We start from the raw sequence: 18,258 nt of genomic DNA, 5'->3' as shown, positions 1-18,258 counted from the left end.
CTGAATACTTATGTAAATAAGCTATTTCTGTTTTTGTTTTTTATACATTTGTAAACATTTCGGAAAACCTGTTTTCGCTTTGTCATTGTGTGTAGATTCCGCTCAATACGGAAGTGGTCAGATGATGCAGATTCTAAGCTACAGAACTGTTTTGCTAGCACAGACTGGAACATGTTCCAGACGACTGTGACCAACTGGCAAGTGTCTTCACTGACATTTTCAACCTGTCCCTGACCGAGTCTGTTAAACCAGCATGTTTCAAGCAGATCACCATAGTCCCTGTGCCCAAGAACACTAAGGTAGCCTGCCTAAAGGACTCCTGACCTGTAGCACTCACGTCTGTAGCCATGAAGTGCTTTCAAAGGCTGGTCATGGCTCACAACACCATTATCCCAGAAACCCTAGACCCGCTCCAATTTGCATACCACCCCAACAGATCCACAGACGATGCAATCTGTATTGCACTCCACACTGCCCTTTCACACCTGGACAAAAGGAACACCTACGTGAGAATGTTTTTCATTGACTACAGCTCAGCGTTAAACATCATAGTGCCCTCAAAGCTCATCGCTAAGCTAAGGACCCTGGGACTAAACACCTCCCTCTGCAACTGGATCCTGGACTTCCTGACGGGCTGTCTCCAGGTGATAAGGGTAGGTAACAACAAATATGCCACGCTGATCCTCAACATGGGGGCCCCTCAGGGGTTCGTGCTCAGTCCCCTCCTGTACTCCCTGTTCACCCATGACTGCATGGTCAAGCATGACTCCAACACCATCATTAAGTTTGCCGACAACACAGCAGCGGTAGGCCTGGTCACGGCAACGATGAGCCAGCCTAAAGGGAGGAGGTCAGAGACCTGGCAATGTGGTGCCAGAATAACAACCTCTCCCTCAATGTGAACAAGACAAAGGAGATGATTGTGGACTACAGGAAAAGGAGGGCCGAGCACGCCCCCATTCTCATCGACGGGGCTGTTGTGGAGCAGGTTGAGAGCTTCAAGGTCCTTGGTTTCCACATCCCCAATTAATTATCATGGTCCACACACACCAAGACAGTTGTGAAGAGGGCACGACAATGCCTATTCCCCCTCGGGAGACTGAAACGATTTAGCATGGGTCCTCAGATCCTCAAACAGTTCTTCAGCTGCATCATCGAGAGCATTCTGACTGCTTGCATCACCGCCTGATATGGCAACTGCTCGGCCTCCGACCGCAAGGCACTACAGAGGGTAGTGCGTACGGCCCAGTACATCACTGGGGCCAAGCTTCCTGCCATCCAGGACCTCTATACCAGGCGGTGTCAGAGGAAGGCCCTAAAAATTGCCAAAGACTCCAGCCACCCTAGTAATAGACTGTTCTCTCTGCTACCGCACGGCAAGCGGTACAGGAGCGCCAAGTCTAGGTCCAAAACACTTTAACAGCTTCTACCCCAAACCATAAGACTCCTGAAGGGCTAATCAAATGGCTGCACGGATTATTAGCATTATTGTTGCTCTTTAATTATTATTATTATAATTTTTTTAATTACTTCTGTTTATTTTTGTAAATACTTTCTTAACACTTATTTTTCTTAAAACAACATTGTTGGTTAAGGGCTTGTAAGTAAGCATTTCACTGTAAGGTATACATACACCTGTTGTATTCGTGGTATGTGACAAATAACATTTGATTTGATTTGCGTGTTGATTTGTTGATTTGTTGATTTGCGTGTTTGATTTGATTTGCGTGTCTTTTGTCACTCGGCTTAGTGTACAAAACATTAAGACATTTGTTGGGGCATGGACTCTACAAGGTGTCAAAAGCGTTCCATAGGGATGCTGGCCCATGTTGACGCCAATGCTTACCAATAACTGGGAGGTTAGTATGTCTTGGGGCTATGATCTTTGATCATGATATCCGTAATCATGGCAGTGTCCACATTAATGTAAAGTGTTGAGAAGCATATTCTATTCTTATTTACAATAAAAGTGACTCCAAAAATGACACTACATTATTTACCATTCATTTCTATGGGGCACAAAATAATCAGAGACACAACCAAAACAAACTGCAAATGCATTCAGCAAGATTGTAGAGTCGCAACCTTTATGTAGTTATTGCGTGCTTGGAATATGGGAACAAATACTAAACTTTTGACTACTTTATTGATAAGAATCTTTATGGGTGTCAATCATTTTTAACCCTACCTTTGAGAAAGAAAAATATTACTAATTAAACCAAATCTATTTTTCTGAGCAATTTGTATTATTATAAAATATCATAACATCCCAATTGTTTTGAGCATACAATATAGCTCAGTATTTCAATTATTTATTTTATACAGTCATTATTGCACATTCCAGTTTTGGTATTGTTCATATCCATACTCATGCTTGTCCTATATGGGTCATTTAAAGACCTTTATCCCAGCAGGCCAATCATGCATGGGATGCAAATAAGTATTTTGGGGAACAGATTTATTTATGTAAATACATGAGTCCTGGTCTCTATATTTAATACATTAGCAAACAGAACACGTCTCCAGTCTCCAGACTATCAGAGGCAAGGCTTCTGCAATGGTCTTCCTATAAGAGTCATTGGTGTGACTAAAGAGATAAGTTTAACCTTACTCTTTCATCACGGTGTGTATCCCAAATGGCACCCTATTCCCTTTTTATAGTGCACAACGTTTGACCAGGGCCCATAGGGCACTAGTCAAACGAAGTGCACTATATAGGGAATAGTGTCCCATTTGGGATGCAACTTTGACTCACAGTAAATAAGCCAACACTTTGTTAAAGCCTTAAGAAAGTAGTCCTATCTGGTCTTTGGTGTTGGGCCGAACTCAAGTCCATTTACAAGATAAGACAAGAGGGTTTTATTTTTTTTTGTAAAAGTGACTTACAAAGTCAAATGTGTATGTTCAGATGCATTGCTGCTGTACAGTCAATGTATGTCGATAAAGTTGAGCACATTTTCCCACAAGGGACAATAAAGTTGTTGTTTTGTATTGTGTTGACCCTTTTTCTGTGTTCTCACAGGCAGCCAGTCACTAAGAACACATTCCGACAGTACAGGGTATTAGGGAAGGGAGGCTTCGGTGAGGTAAGGTCTGCCTCTGTGTCTATGTCTCCTTAACTAAAGATTCCTTTCATTTAGAATTATATTTTACAACTGGATAATAAGAAATAAAGATAGTGGTGTCTTATAATCTTCATCATCAGACCCTCAAAGGGATGAATTTATAAATGATCAACGAGGACCAACAAAGACCTCAGTGTGGATGTGATTTGATGGGCCCATAACGTAATTATCAACTGTGTCTTTGTGTGTTTTTGGGATACAAGGGCCATTAACTGGTGTCCTCTTGAGCTCTCCTCATGTGAAATGGCCTGAGCCATGGTCATGCCTCCATGACAGTGTATTTACTGGGAGAGAGTAGACATTGTGGTGTTCAACTATGAAAAACCTACAATATGCAGATAACTTGCCTTCTCTATTTATCTTCTCCCTCTCTCTCTCTGTCTCTCTTTCATCCACTCTTCATGTCAGGTGTGTGCGTGCCAGGTGCGTGCCACAGGGAAGATGTACGCATGTAAGAAGTTGGAGAAGAAGAGGATCAAGAAGAGGAAAGGAGAGTCCATGGCCTTGAATGAGAAGCAGATTCTAGAGAAAGTCAACAGTAGGTTTGTAGTAAGTATATGAGCTACCCACTTACCTCCTACTATGTGTCACATTATGTATAATATATGTACAGTTGAAGTGGGAAGTTTACATACACTTAGGTTGAAGTCATTAAAACTAGTTTTTCAACCACTCCATACATTTCTTGTTAACAAACTATAGTTTTGGCAAGTCGGTTAGGACATCTACTTTGTGGATGACACAAGTAATTTTTCCAACAATTGTTTATAGACATATTATTTCGCTTATAATTCACTGTATCACAATTCCAGTGTGTCAGAAGTTTACATACACTAAGTTAACTGTGCCTTTAAACAGCTTGGAAAATTCCAGAAAATGATGTCATGACTTTAGAAGCTTCTGATAGGCTAATTGACATAATTTGAGTCAATTGGAGGTGTACCTGTGGACGTATTTCAAGGCCTACCTTCAAACTCAGTGCCTCTTTGCTTGACATCATGGGAAAATCAAAAGAAATCAGCCAAGACATTAAAAAAATTGTAGACCTCCACAAGTCTGGTTCATCCTTGGGAGCAATTTCCAAATGCCTGAAGGCACCATGTTCATCTGTACAAACAATAGTACGCAAGTATAAACACCATGGAACGACACAGCCGTCATACCACTCAGGAAGGAGACGCATTCTGTCTCATAGAGATAAACATACTTTGGTACGAAACGTGCAAATCAATCCCAGAACAACACCAAAGGACCATGTGAAGATGCTGGAGGAAACAGGTACAAAAGTATCTATATCCACAGTAAAACGAGTCCTGTATCGACTTAACCTGAAAGGCTCCTCCGCAAGGAAGAAGCCACTGCTCCAAAACCGCCATTAAAAAAAGCCAGACTACGGTTTGCAACTCCACATGGGGACAAAGATTGTACTTTTTGGAGAAATGTCCTCTGGTCTGATGAAAGAAAAATAGAACTGTTTGGCCATAATGACCATTGTTATGTTTGGAGGAAAAAGGGGGAGGCTTGCAAGCCGAAGAACCATCCCAACCGTGAAGCACAGGGGTGGCAACATCATGTTGTGGGGGTGCTTTGCTGCAGGAGGGACTGGTGCACTTCACAAAATAGATGGCATTGTGAGGGAGGACAATTATGTGGATATATTGAATCAACATCTCAAGACATCAGTCAGGAAGTTAAAGCTTGGTCGCAAATGGGTCTTCCAAAGGACAATGACCCCAAGCATACTTCCAAAATTGTGGCAAAATGGCTTAAGGACAACAAAGTCAAGGTATTGGAGTGGCCATCACAAAGCCCTGACCTCAATCCTATAGAAAATGTGTGGGCAGAACTGAAAAAGTGTGTGCGAGCAAGGAGGTCTACAAACCTGATTCAGTTACACCAGCTCTGTCAGGAGGAATGGGCCAAAATTTACCCAACTTGCTCCCACAGTTGATTTCTTCAAACCAAGCTGCTTACCTATTGCAGATTCAGTCTTCCCAGCCTGGTGCAGGTCTACAATTTTGTTTCTGGTGTCCTTTGACAGCTCTTTGGTCTTGGCCATAGTGGAGTTTGGAGTGTGACTGTTTGAGGTTGTGGACAGGTGTCTTTTATACTGATAACAAGTTCAAACAGGTGACAATGATCCCAAACACACCGCCCGGGCAACGAAGGAGTGGCTTCGTAAGAATATTTCAAGGTCCTGCAGTGGCCTAGCCAGTCTCCAGATCTCAACCCCATAGAAAATCTTTGGAGGGAGTTGAAAGTCTGTGTTGCCCAGCAACAGCCCCAAAACATCACTGCTCTAGAGGAGATCTGCATGGAGGAATGGGCCAAAATACCAGCAACAGTGTGTGAAAACCTTGTGAAGACTTACAGAAAACGTTTGACCTCTGTCATTGCCAACAAAGGGTATATAACAAAGTATTGAGATAAACTTTTGTTATTGACCAAATACTTATTTTCCACCATAATTTGCAAATAAATTCATTACAAATCCTACAATGTGATTTTGCCGGATTTTTTTTCTCTCATTTTGCCTGTCATAGTTGAAGTGTACCTATGATGAAAATTACAGGCCTCTCTCATCTTTTAAGTGGGAGAACCTGCACAATTGGTGGCTGACTAAATTATTTTTTGCCCTACTGTATGTCCAAACTTTTGACTGGTACTGTATGTAATATACATTGAGTGTACAAAACATTAAGAACACCTTCCTAATATTGAGTTGCTACCATACCCTGTTCAAAGGCACTTAAAATCTTTTGCCTTGCCCAGTCATCCTCTGGATGGCACACACACAATCCATGTCTCAATTGTCTCAAGGCTTAAAAATCTTTCTTTAACATGTCTCCTCCTCTTCATCTACACTGATTGAAGTGGATTTAACAAGTGACATCAATAAGGGATCATAGCTTTCCCCAGGCTTCAACTGGTCAGTCTGTCTTGGAAAGAGCAGGTGTTATTAATGTTTTGTATTGTAATTCAACTGAACTACATTCCAATATGATGCACCACTTACTCATTTTTCCTTATATAGATGTCAAGTTGACTGACCTCAATGAATTCAACTGTCGACCACAACTAAACTGTAGACCGCAACTAAACTGTTGACCCAACTCAGCTTTTGACAGCAACATTAAAAATGTTGACCATTTGAGTCTAGATGGCTCTTCCAGACTACTGTCTAATAACTCAGATCATAATAATAATAATAAGAATAACACTATTAACTAAAATATAACATCAGGGTTTGATTCAGTTGGGTTTGTTTTCATTTCAAGTGACCCCACACATAATTTCAACATATTTTAGTTGTCCAAAATAAATGGTCCAATGTGCTAGGCAAAAGTGGCACAAATGCTACTCTCCTTCTCCTACCTCATAGCTTTGTTAATTGTGAATATTAGAAGTAGTAGAAATATGATTTTCAAACTGGTCTCTTAGCCAAGTGTCCTATTCATTAGGGCACACCATAGCAGAATGAGAGAAACGTTTTGCAACAAAATGCAAAAAAAAAACACTTCTTATTGAACAAGTTCAGGTAATCCCTCCACATTTTAGTCAGTTTTGTTTTGTTTTCATCTATTTGGTGCCTAATGAATACGGCCATGTTGTCTGTGTGTCTTGAAGGTGAGTCTAGCATACGCGTATGAGACAAAGGACGCTCTGTGTCTAGTGCTCACTCTGATGAATGGGGGAGACCTCAAGTTCCACATCTATCACATGGGAGAGGCCGGCTTCGAGGAGAAGAGGGCTGTGTTCTACTCTGCAGAGCTGGCCTGTGGCCTGGAGGACCTGCACAGAGAGAGGATCGTCTACAGGTGAGGCTACACACAGGCGCACTCACACACAGGAACAGACACGCACACACACACAGAAATACACACACACACACACACACACACACACACACACACACACACACACACAAGGCTGTTCTGATAGAATGGTTCAGCGGGTACTTTATGGAGCATATTTAGTGTTTACACAACTATCAGCTTACAAGAGTGGATGGAGAGAGAGATAGATAGGAGGGAGTGAGATTGGGAGAACGATAGATGGCAAGATGTTGGGAGAGAGAAAGAGAGACAAAGGAAGACAAAGAGCAGAGAGCTTTCAAAGTTTTGTAAATCTGTCTGTCAGCTGCTCACAAGGCTGATGGAAGAGAGAGAAGTTAGTTATTGGTTTTATAACTCCTGGTATTGCTGTCTTTTTCCAGGGACCTGAAGCCTGAAAACATACTATTGGATGACCATGGTGAGTAAAGATAGAGATGGAAATAATATGAATGCCCACTATACAAGTAAATAAATGTTTTATGGACCATCCCTGGTCCTGGAGACCACCCCATGGTCCTGGAGACCACCCCATGGTCCTGGAGACCACCCCATGGTCCTGGAACAATGCTATTGGTCCAGCCGAGCACTACTTTAAAACACTTGATTAAACTAATCAAGTTCTTGATGATTAATTGAATAATATATCAGGTGTGTTAGTGATGGGCTGGAACAAAAGCCTACACACACTATAGCTCTCTGTAACCAGAGTTGGTACAGTAACTAACTACTGCCTTACTGCATGTGTGAACCGAGGCTGTCGTTCTGTAATTCACCAATAGAGGGAGTACATTGTCTATCAAAAGACCTCTCTCAAGACCGGAGGGTTCCAGCTTTCTTTCAAGGTTGTCAGTGAAGCCTGCGGCCACTGAGTAGTGCTCGTTAGCAAACAACATAAGGTTTCCAAGGTACATGGCTTTCATAAGATCTACTTTACTCCAGGATGCCCTGATATAGATAGTCTGTGGTCCAGACTCCAGACTGGAGATAGCATGTTATATGACATATGGTTGAATGTCACAGCGTTGAGGTGTGTTATATGTAAGACCGTATGTGTTGTTTTGTTGCATCGTGATTGGCCATATCCATTGATATGCATAATCTGTGGGGATAGCATGTCATATGACATAAGGTTAAGTGTCACAGCGTTGAGGTGTATTATGTAATGTGTCTGTGATACTGTATGTATGTTGTTTCATGTCATATTCGGAAATCTCGATTGAGATGCATCTTTTGTGGGGATAGCATGTGATATGACATAAGGTTAACTGTTTCAGCATTAGGTGGTGGTGTACTGTAACAGTGCGTGTTGTGCCGTGTTCCTTTAGGTCATATCCGGATATCAGACCTGGGCTTGGCAGTCCACGTTCCCGAGGAAGAGACCATCAAGGGTCGGGTGGGCACTGTAGGGTACATGGGTAAGCACCATTCAACACCATTCAGCAAAAGATATTCAACACTTTTTTTCAAATACTGTTACTGTACTGTATAATGATCATTATCTGTAATCATGTCTTTGGGTGTACGTGTGTCGACGTGTGTATACACGTGCATGCGTGCCTGTGGGCCGATCATCCTAATGTGTGTGTGTGTGTGTGTCTGTGTGTGTCAGCTCCAGAGGTGGTGAAGAATGAGCGCTACACATTCAGCCCAGACTGGTGGGCGCTGGGCTGTCTGCTGTATGAGATGATCGAGGGCCAGTCTCCCTTCCAGCAGCGCAAGAAGAAGATCAAACGTGAGGACGTGGAGAGGCTGGTCAGAGACGTGGAGGAGGAGTACTCAGACAAGTTCTCAGAGGACGCCAAGTCCCTCTGCAAAATGGTACCCGACTACAGTACCTCCTCATATTGTCAACAACATGGGATCATGCTTTGTTGTCGGTTGGCACAGGCATTTGCTTTGCATATCAAAATATATCTTTAGGGTAATAATTTATTTGTGAAGGCAGCGTCATGTTTTCAACAGATTTTAATTCATGACGTACATGCATGAAGGACGCTTTTATTCAGGTTTTCTATGTCTTGTAATATCATAAGCAAAGAAGGTTGTCTGTCATGATCTTAAAACTAACTCCAAACACATACAGCAGACCAGTGCATAATTCAACAGTATAACAATGTAACATATTTACTTTGTTGCTTAGTAACACTGCTGTCACTCTCTCATGTCTCTGCCCAGCTGCTGGCTAAAGAGCCCAGTGAGAGGCTGGGCTGCCAGGGGGAGGGGGCTACGGAGGTGAAGGCCCACCCCATCTTCCGATCCATCAACTTCAAGAGGCTGAAAGCTGGCAGGCTGAAGGCCCCCTTCACCCCTGATGTAAGGAAACATCATGGTAGTCTTCTCGTATAGGATGAATCAGCTGCCTCCACTTGTTGATGTTATAGTGTATGTGCACGGATGTGTTTATATGCCATATGTCCTTATTAATCCCCTCGAGAGTAGTTAAGAAGGCATTGTCAGATCACAAGCACATGATTACATAAATGTACAGTGCATGCAACACAGGATGTTCAGCAGACATACATTGTTGTTTGCTTCCCCAGCCCCAGGCCATTTACTGTAAGGACGTGCTGGACATTGAGCAGTTCTCCACGGTCAAGGGGGTGGAGTTGGAGCCCAAAGATGACTCATTCTACTGTAAAGTGTCCACAGGCAGCGTGTCCATCCCCTGGCAAATGGAGGTCAGAGGTCACACAATAACACACGCACCAAAAGGAAGCACCCTGTACTCAATCTTTTCATCTATGAACCTGTTTCACATCACGTAACGTCCTGGACAAGTCAGCTAATTGTAACTTGTCTCATGCAATATGACAGTATCCCCCAGGTATACAACCAAGCAATATTTAGGAATGGCCCAATATAGAGGCACTAGGTCAAGCCACAAAGATCCATATTTACTAAGGAGGTCAGAAAATATGTTTTTGTAGGCTAATGGGGTCGTAGTCTAGAGAATACTGCAGGCTACTGTCTGTAGCAGTTCAGACGGACACCGGGCCAATTGAGATAGCAGTGGGTTATAAAAGTAACTTGTAATTTGTATCAAAACAGCTGCTTTGGCACCAATAAGACACAGGGCTCTGGTTAAAAGTAGTACACTGTATAGGGAATAGGCTGCTGTTATTTACCCTGACATGTCCCTTTATCAGTGAAGCTGTTATTTACCCTGACATGTCCCTTTATCAGTGAAGCTGTTATTTACCTTGACATGTCCCTTTATCAGTGAAGCTGTTATTTACCTTGACATGTCCCTTTATCAGTGAAGCTGTTATTTACCTTGACATTTCCCTTTATCAGTGAAGCTTTTATTTACCTTGACATGTCCCTTTATCAGTGAAGCTGTTATTTACCTTGACATGTCCCTTTATCAGTGAAGCTGTTATTTACCCTGACATGTCCCTTTATCAGTGAAGCTGTTATTTACCTTGACATGTCCCTTTATCAGTGAAGCTGTTATTTACATTGACATGTCCCTTTATCAGTGAAGCTGTTATTTACCCTGACATGTCCCTTTATCAGTGAAGCTGTTATTTACCTTGACATGTCCCTTTATCAGTGAAGCTGTTATTTACCTTGACATGTCCCTTTATCAGTGAAGCTGTTATTTACCTTGACATTTCCCTTTATCAGTGAAGCTGTTATTTACCTTGACATGTCCCTTTATCAGTGAAGCTGTTATTTACCTTGACATGTCCCTTTATCAGTGAAGCTGTTATTTACCCTGACATGTCCTTTTATCAGTGAAGCTGTAATTTACCTTGACATGTCCCTTTATCAGTGAAGCTGTTATTTACCTTGACATGTCCCTTTATCAGTGAAGCTGTTATTTACCTTGACATGTCCCTTTATCAGTGAAGCTGTTATTTACCTTGACATTTCCCTTTATCAGTGAAGCTGTTATTTACCTTGACATTTCCCTTTATCAGTGAAGCTGTTATTTACCCTGACATGTCCCTTTATCAGTGAAGCTGTTATTTACCTTGACATGTCCCTTTATCAGTGAAGCTGTTATTTACCTTGACATTTCCCTTTATCAGTGAAGCTGTTAAACTATGGATTTGGGGTTTGAGGTTGTGATAAGATTGTTTTTTCTGGTTCCAGATGATTGAGTCCGAGTGCTTTCAGGAGCTCAACGTGTTCCAGACGGATGGGACAGTTCCCCCGGACCTGGACTGGAGAGGACAGCCCTCGCCTGCTCCTAAACAGGGGCTGCTACAGAGGCTTTTTGGGAGACAGGTTAGATCATCAACCTTATTAAACCTAGAACATCAGCATTGTGTGTGTCACACAGAAGAGAAGAGGGAAAGAGCGTACATACATTCACACAGGACACCAGATAAGACATAGACTATTGCAGCATAGATACTGGAGGCTGTCACTGTGTCCCTGTCCGAAGATACCTTCGGACAAGGCCAACCAGGCTGGATATAACCCCGCCAACTTTGCCAAAGCACAGCCCCCACACCAATAGAGGGATATCAACAGATCACCAACTTATTACCCTGAGACAAGGCTGAGTATAGCCTACGAAGATCTCCACAACTGCACGAGCCCGAGGGGGCGCAAAACCCGACGGGAAGATCACGTCAGTTACTCAACCACTCAAGTCGAGTATAGAGGAAAAAGCCTGGCACGACGTGATGCACCCCTCCTAGGGATGGCATGGAAGAGCACTCGTAAACCAGTGACGCAGCCCCCGTAATAGGTCAGAGGCAGAGAATCGCAGTGGAGAGAGGGGAGCTGGCAAGGCAGAGACAGCAGGGCGGTTCGTCACTCCAGAGCCTTGCCGTTCACCTTTGCACACCTGGGACAGATTACACTCAATCATAGGACCTACTGAATAGATGAGTATTCAGTAAAGACTGAAAGGTCGAGAACGAGTCTCGGTCTCACATGGATAGGCAGATAATTCCATAACAATTGAGCTCTATAGGAGAAAACCCTGCCTTCAGCTGTTTACTTAGAAATCCTAGGGATAATGAGGCCTGCGTCTTGTGACCGTAGCGTACGTGTAGGTATGTACGGCAGGACCAAATTGGAGAGATGGATAGGAGCCAGTCCATGTAAAGCTTTGTAGGTTAGCAGTAAAACCTTGAAATCAGCCCTTGCCTTAACAGGAAGCCAGTGTAGAGAAGCTAGCACTGGAGTATTATGAGCTAATGTTTGGTTCTAGTCAAGATTCTAGTATCTGTGTTTAGCACTAACTGAAGTTTATTTAGTGTTTTATCCAGGTAGCCTGGAGAGTAGAGCATTGCAGTAGTCTAACCTATAAGTGACAGAAGCATGGCTTAGCTTTTCTGCATTATTTTTGGACAAAAAGTTTCAGATTTTTGCAATGTTAGGAATATGGAAATATTCTTGATATGTTCGTCAAGAGTGATCAGGGTCCAGAGTAACAGTTTTATTTGAGACGACTGTACAACCATCGAGATGAATTGTCAGATCATGCTCCTGAAGCTTACATTATGGTTTCCTGTCTCCTTATCAATACTTGTCCTCATTAACTTATCTTTGGGCCTCCTGATAATTGCCTGCTCTCTGTCGCCCTCTGTCAGGACTGCTGTGGAAACTGCAGCGACAGTGATGAGGAGCCCACCAGGCTGTGACTGAGCACCCTCATCCCAGCCTCACAGAGGATCTCATTTGTTTACAAATTTTGCACATTTGTATTTTTAAGATAGTTCTATATAAATATTGGCATGTATATTTTCAATATATAGCCATAAAGTCCATGTTATTTAAATGTAATCATGATTCAGAATCCGTCCACATTTTCATGCATGGCAACAACAGCTGTGACCATACTGTCACCCCCACATCTCATTTGTTGATGTTGTTCTCAGCCGATATCGCAGGCCTCTTGTCTTTGTCTTATAAAAAGTGGCGACTGGGCTCAGATTGCGAACAATTTAAATTTTATATTCAAAATATATATTATTAATATTTACTTCGTGCAATTCTAGACAATCAAATTAGGATATTTGTGTGAAGCGTAGGCTTAAAAGGCAATTGAAGACTGAGGTGAACTCTTAGTATGAGGTGATATGTACATTTTAGGGTTCTATCTAGAGACATTTGATGTAAGCCAAATAGATATGATGCATATGTAAGTGCACAAGTGCAAAGAAGTGTACCATATATGTGACCTCTAAAGTCCTAAATGTGTCTTCCTAAGAATCTGGGTTTAGGTAAAAAGCATGTTAGTTCCCAACCACATTATGAGCTAGAGAAGGGAATTTTCTAAAAACGCCCTGCGTTATAGTACAGTAATTCAATTGCCAAAAGGGACCTTTTCGTAACACGTGGATAGCCGAGAATAGCCTTGGAGTTTCCTCTACCATGGCATCCTCTAGATTGCTACACTTTTGTCACAGAGCTCCTGAGTTTAATTTAGCGGTGCACTTATGACCAAACTGGTTTGTTTTAATCCTCAAAATATTTGAATAATTAAGTCCTTCCCATTCAAGGTGCTTCAGACCATGCTGCCTCTCTCTCTCTCTCTTTCCTGTCTCCTCTGCCGCTGTTGTACCTCATGTGTTCCTTTGCCATGCTGATGTGTGTCTGTGCATTATGTCACTCAGTGGGATTCTCCTTGTGGATGTGGGACTATAATAGGACTGAGCTCCCTGACAGACTATGGTATCCCCCGCTGAACCCTCCTGACCAGAGACTATCAGACTGAGGAAGAGGGATCAAAGGGGAAGGGAGAGGTTACGGAGAGGTTAAGCCATCTCCATGGAAACCTCGGCACTCCCAACGGAAGTGAAAGAGACTTCCAAAACTTCTCTTACCATCCCCATCTCTCATTGAAATGTTGTTTTATTGTGTGTGATTCTCAGATAAACTTGCCTACATTCCAGTCAATACCGTACTGTACTGTGTAAAGTTATGCTACTTTTGTTTATTTAGCAATATGACTTTTTTTAACCGGTGTCAAGTTAAAACCACAACAACAACAGCTCCACTGTGATACTAAGGCAGGACTTCTAGTCAGATTATTATGACTTTTCTTTACAATGTGCTCCTGAGTCAGGTTTGCACATTGAGAGAGGAGGGAGGGCCTCTCTGTCTGTCTGCATCCATGTCACACCTCTGACACTTTCTTCTTGCAATGCACTGATGTTTTGTGTGTGTCCATATTTTACCATAACCACTAGACCAGTGTTTCATAAACTCTGTCCTGGGACCAGCGGGGTTACATGTTTTGGTTTTTGCCCTAGCATTACACAGCTGATTCAAATAATCAAAGCTTGATGATTCGTTGATTATTTGAATCAGCTGTGTAGTGGAAGGGCAAAAACCCATACGAGAATGCCTTGGGATCCCCAGGATCTAGTTTGAGAAACACTGCACTGGGCTCTGTCCTGGTCATGATGAGTGAACGTGCTACTGTACAAGGGAGTTCTTGGAACGTTCTCGGAACATCAGGAGGATGTCTAAATCTCTGTTAGTATTCCAAGCCCAACAGGAGAGCACAAAGCAACAGATTTTGACAGTGGGTATGAGAACAGTTCAATTTACCAAACATATACTTGATTTTTAACTCTGTATAAAATGGAATAGACCCACTGGGCAATAACTGAATTCAACAACAACAAAGAAATCTATGTGATGACGTTGAATCACCGTGGAAACTGATTGGATTTGCAAGAAGTCAGCAACGTCAGGGAATTCTGTACTTTTTTTCACCCAACTTTTAATCTCTGACATGGTGAATTTTTTTGTTGATTTCTCATTGAAATCATGTCATTTCACAACTCAATCAAATGTAAATCAAAACAAGGCAACGTTAAACATGTTGTCCCCACTAATGATGCTGCACCCCCTTGGGCCAATTAGTAACAACAATTCAAGCTCAAACGGGACAGGAGATATGCTTGTTCAAAGTTTGGAATGTCAGTTAAATACTATAGCGCTGTTCCCTATGTGAAAAGACTATCTGTGAAGTGAAAATGGCCGTTAACGTCTGTTAGTGCCAGACAGTCAAGTCATGGCCTTGTCCAGTTCGTGTGTTACTTTGACTTCAAAGGGTTCAGGGACATTTACTTATGCTTTTAATATTTATCTGTGTGTTTGTTATTATTATTACACACCTTCTGTGATTCTACAAGCCTTTCTGGTGAGCTACAGCAGCTGTAAAAAGCTATTTGGTGCACCATGTGCTGAACTGAAATGCTAGGCTATGCTAATGCTAGGCAGTAAAACTGGTCATGTCTTTAGTAAGGTGCTTCCTTCCTAACATTATCCTGCCATCTTTATCTACCTGTACAATACTTCTACATTTTATTTCAGTTATTTATTTTTTTATCATGTGCTCAATGTTTTTATCTGTGTTCGCTTCCAAACTGCTTTCAGTGTTCTGTGTTCTGTAAATGTTTTTGGTGTGTTGCCATACGCTTGACATTTTGCCAACTATGTTCAGACTGCACTAAGCCCTCACACCTTGGAGGCACACTTTGTGTTACACTTCCCTTGGAGAACATGTTTGAGAATGAGGTGGAGGGGGAAAAAAGTATCTGAAAGTCCATACAGTGGGGCAAAAAAGTATTTAGTCAGCCACCAATTGTGCAAGTTCTCCCACTTAAAAAGATGAGAGGCCTGTAATTTTCACCATAGGTACACTTCAACTATGACAGACAAAATGAGAAATCAGAAAATCACATTGTAGGATTTTTAATGAATTTATTTGCAAATTATGGTGGAAAATAAGTATTTGGTCAATAACAAAAGTTTATCTCAATACTTTGTTATATACCCTTTGTTGGCAATGACAGAGGCCAAACGTTTTCTGTAAGTCTTCACAAGGTTTTCACACACTGTTGCTGGTATTTTGGCCCATTCCTCCATGCAGATCTCCTCTAGAGCAGTGATGTTTTGGGGCTGTTGCTGGGCAACACGGACTTTCAACTCCCTCCAAAGATTTTCTATGGGGTTGAGATCTGGAGACTGGCTAGGCCACTCCAGGACCTTGAAATGCTTCTTACGAAGCCACTCCTTCGTTGACCGGGCAGTGTGTTTGGGGTCATTGTCATGCTGAAAGACCCAGCCACGTTTCATCTTCAATACCCTTGCTGATGGAAGGAGGTTTTCACTCAAAATCTCACGATACATGGCCCCATTCATTCTTTCCTTTACAGTCGTCCTGGTCCCTTTGCAGAAAAACAGCCCCAATGCATGATGTTTCCACCCCCATGCTTCACAGTAGATATGGTGTTCTTTGGATGCAACTCAGCATTCTTTGTCCTCCAAACACGACAAGTTGATTTTTTACCAAAGAGTTATATTTTGGTTTCATCTGAGCATATGACATTCTCCCAATCTTTTTCTGGATCATCCAAATGCCCTCTAGCAAACTTCAGACGGGCATGGACATGTACTGGCTTAAGCAGGGAGACACGTCTGGTACTGCAGGATTTGAGTCCCTGGCGGCGTAGTGTGTTACTGATGATAGGCTTTGTTACTTTGGTCCCAGCTCTCTGCAGGTCATTCACTAGGTCCCCCCGTGTGGTTCTGGGATTTTTGCTCACCGTTCTTGTGATCATTTTGACCCCACAGGGTGAGATCTTGCGTGGAGCCCCAGATCGAGGGAGATTATCAGTGGTCTTGTATGTCTTCCATTTCCTAATAATTGCTCCGACAGTTGATTTCTTCAAACCAAGCTGCTTACCTATTGCAGATTCAGTCTTCCCAGCCTGGTGCAGGTCTACAATTTGTTTCTGATGTCCTTTGACAGCTCTTTGGTCTTGGCCCTAGTGGAGTTTGGAGTGTGACTGTTTGAGGTTTTGGACAGGTGTCTTTTATACTGATAACAAGTTCAAACAGGTGCCATTAATACAGGTAACGAGTGGAGGACAGAGGAGCCTCTTAAAGAAGAAGTTACAGGTCTGTGAGAGCAATAAATCTTGCTTGTTTGTAGGTGACCAAATACTTATTTTCCACCATAATTTGCAAATAAATTCATTAAAAATCCTACAATGTGATTTTCTGGATTTCTTTTCTCGTTTTGTCTGTCATAGTTGAAGTGTACCTATGATGAAAATTACAGGCCTCTCTCATCTTTTTAAGTGGGAGAACTTGCACAATTGGTGGCTGACTAAATACTTTTTTGCCCCACTGTATATCCTTTAAATACCATATTAAATCAAGCCCTTATTATTCTTTGTCTGATCTATTGTATCTAAGTCCACTTCCCCACTTTTGTTACGTTGCATGTGTGATACCTCCCTGAGCTCAGGAAGGTTGGAGACTTTATTCGTGTTAACTTCCTCTGACTCCATTGCCTTCCCACACTGTCTTCTGCAAGACCAAATGTCGTACTGTGTGTCACTAGAGACCAGTACCTAGGTCTCTGTTGTCCTACTGTGTTTACATGCCAAATGGAAGCAACCGAGAGGATAATGATGATGATCAAGATCATATGTTGATAATGATGAAAGTGGACTCGTTGACGATAATAATGAGGAAGACGTGAACATGTGCCATGTACATGCTATGTATCACTCTGATGTGATGTTTGTTTGAGCTCTTTTGTTCTCTCTCTCTTTCCGTTCTATCAACTCGTACTGTCTGCCTCTAACCCGTCTCCGTAGGTGCCTGTGAAAATGTACATTAGTCATGGCCAGTCAAACTGGACCTCCATGTAACAAAGTATTTTACTTCAATAAAACTTGTTTTGTTTAGCTTTGGCGTGTCTTGTGTAATTCAATCTTGCAAACAAACAAAAATATTAATCCAACATGCAACAATTTCAACGATTTTACTCAGTTACAGTTCATGTAAGGAAATCAGTCAATCCAAATACATTCATTAGGCCCTAATCTATGGATTTCACATGGCTGGGCAGGGGCGCAATCATGGCTGGACCTGGCTCCCCAGTGGGAGTGCATAGGCCCACCCACTGGGGAACCAGGTCCAGCCATTCAGAATACATTTTTCCCTACATAAGTGCTTTATTACAGACATAAATTCCTGCAGTCAGCATGCCAATTGCATGCTTCCTCAAAGCTTAAGACATCTGAGGCACTGTTGTATGACAAAACAGCATATTGTAGAGTGGCCTTTTATTGTCCCCAGCACAAGGTGCACCTGTATAATGATCATGCTGTTTAATCAGCTTCTTGATATGCCCCACCTGTCATGTGGATGGATTATCTTGGCAAAGGAGAAATGCTCACTAACAGTGATGTAAACACATTTCTGCACAAAATTTGACAGCTTTTTGTGCATATGGACAATTTCTGGGATCTTTTATTCCAGCACATGAAACATGGGACCAACACTTTACATGTCTCGTTATATTT

The 18,258-nt window shown here is 42.2% G+C and overlaps 1 protein-coding gene across 1 annotated transcript in view; it reads left to right on the top strand.

Annotated features, from left to right (window-relative positions):
* The window catches only part of LOC139418224 (G protein-coupled receptor kinase 6-like), a 49,952-nt gene extending 32,315 nt beyond the window's left edge, over positions 1-17,637 (top strand). Inside the window, exons 7-16 of the mRNA XM_071167513.1 lie at positions 3,023-3,086; positions 3,534-3,674; positions 6,753-6,943; positions 7,342-7,379; positions 8,287-8,376; positions 8,571-8,779; positions 9,137-9,274; positions 9,502-9,639; positions 11,060-11,194; positions 12,514-17,637. Coding sequence (XP_071023614.1) covers positions 3,023-3,086; positions 3,534-3,674; positions 6,753-6,943; positions 7,342-7,379; positions 8,287-8,376; positions 8,571-8,779; positions 9,137-9,274; positions 9,502-9,639; positions 11,060-11,194; positions 12,514-12,564 — 1,195 coding nt within the window. The 3' untranslated portion in view covers positions 12,565-17,637. The remainder of the gene's footprint in view (positions 1-3,022; positions 3,087-3,533; positions 3,675-6,752; positions 6,944-7,341; positions 7,380-8,286; positions 8,377-8,570; positions 8,780-9,136; positions 9,275-9,501; positions 9,640-11,059; positions 11,195-12,513) is intronic.
* The last annotated feature ends 621 nt before the right edge of the window (positions 17,638-18,258 follow it).

Source organism: Oncorhynchus clarkii, chromosome 10, assembly GCF_045791955.1.
Source record: "Oncorhynchus clarkii lewisi isolate Uvic-CL-2024 chromosome 10, UVic_Ocla_1.0, whole genome shotgun sequence".
NCBI classification, from domain to species: Eukaryota; Metazoa; Chordata; class Actinopteri; order Salmoniformes; family Salmonidae; genus Oncorhynchus; species Oncorhynchus clarkii.
Note: the sequence above shows the minus strand (reverse complement) of the source record. Positions and strands in the feature narration are given on the sequence as shown.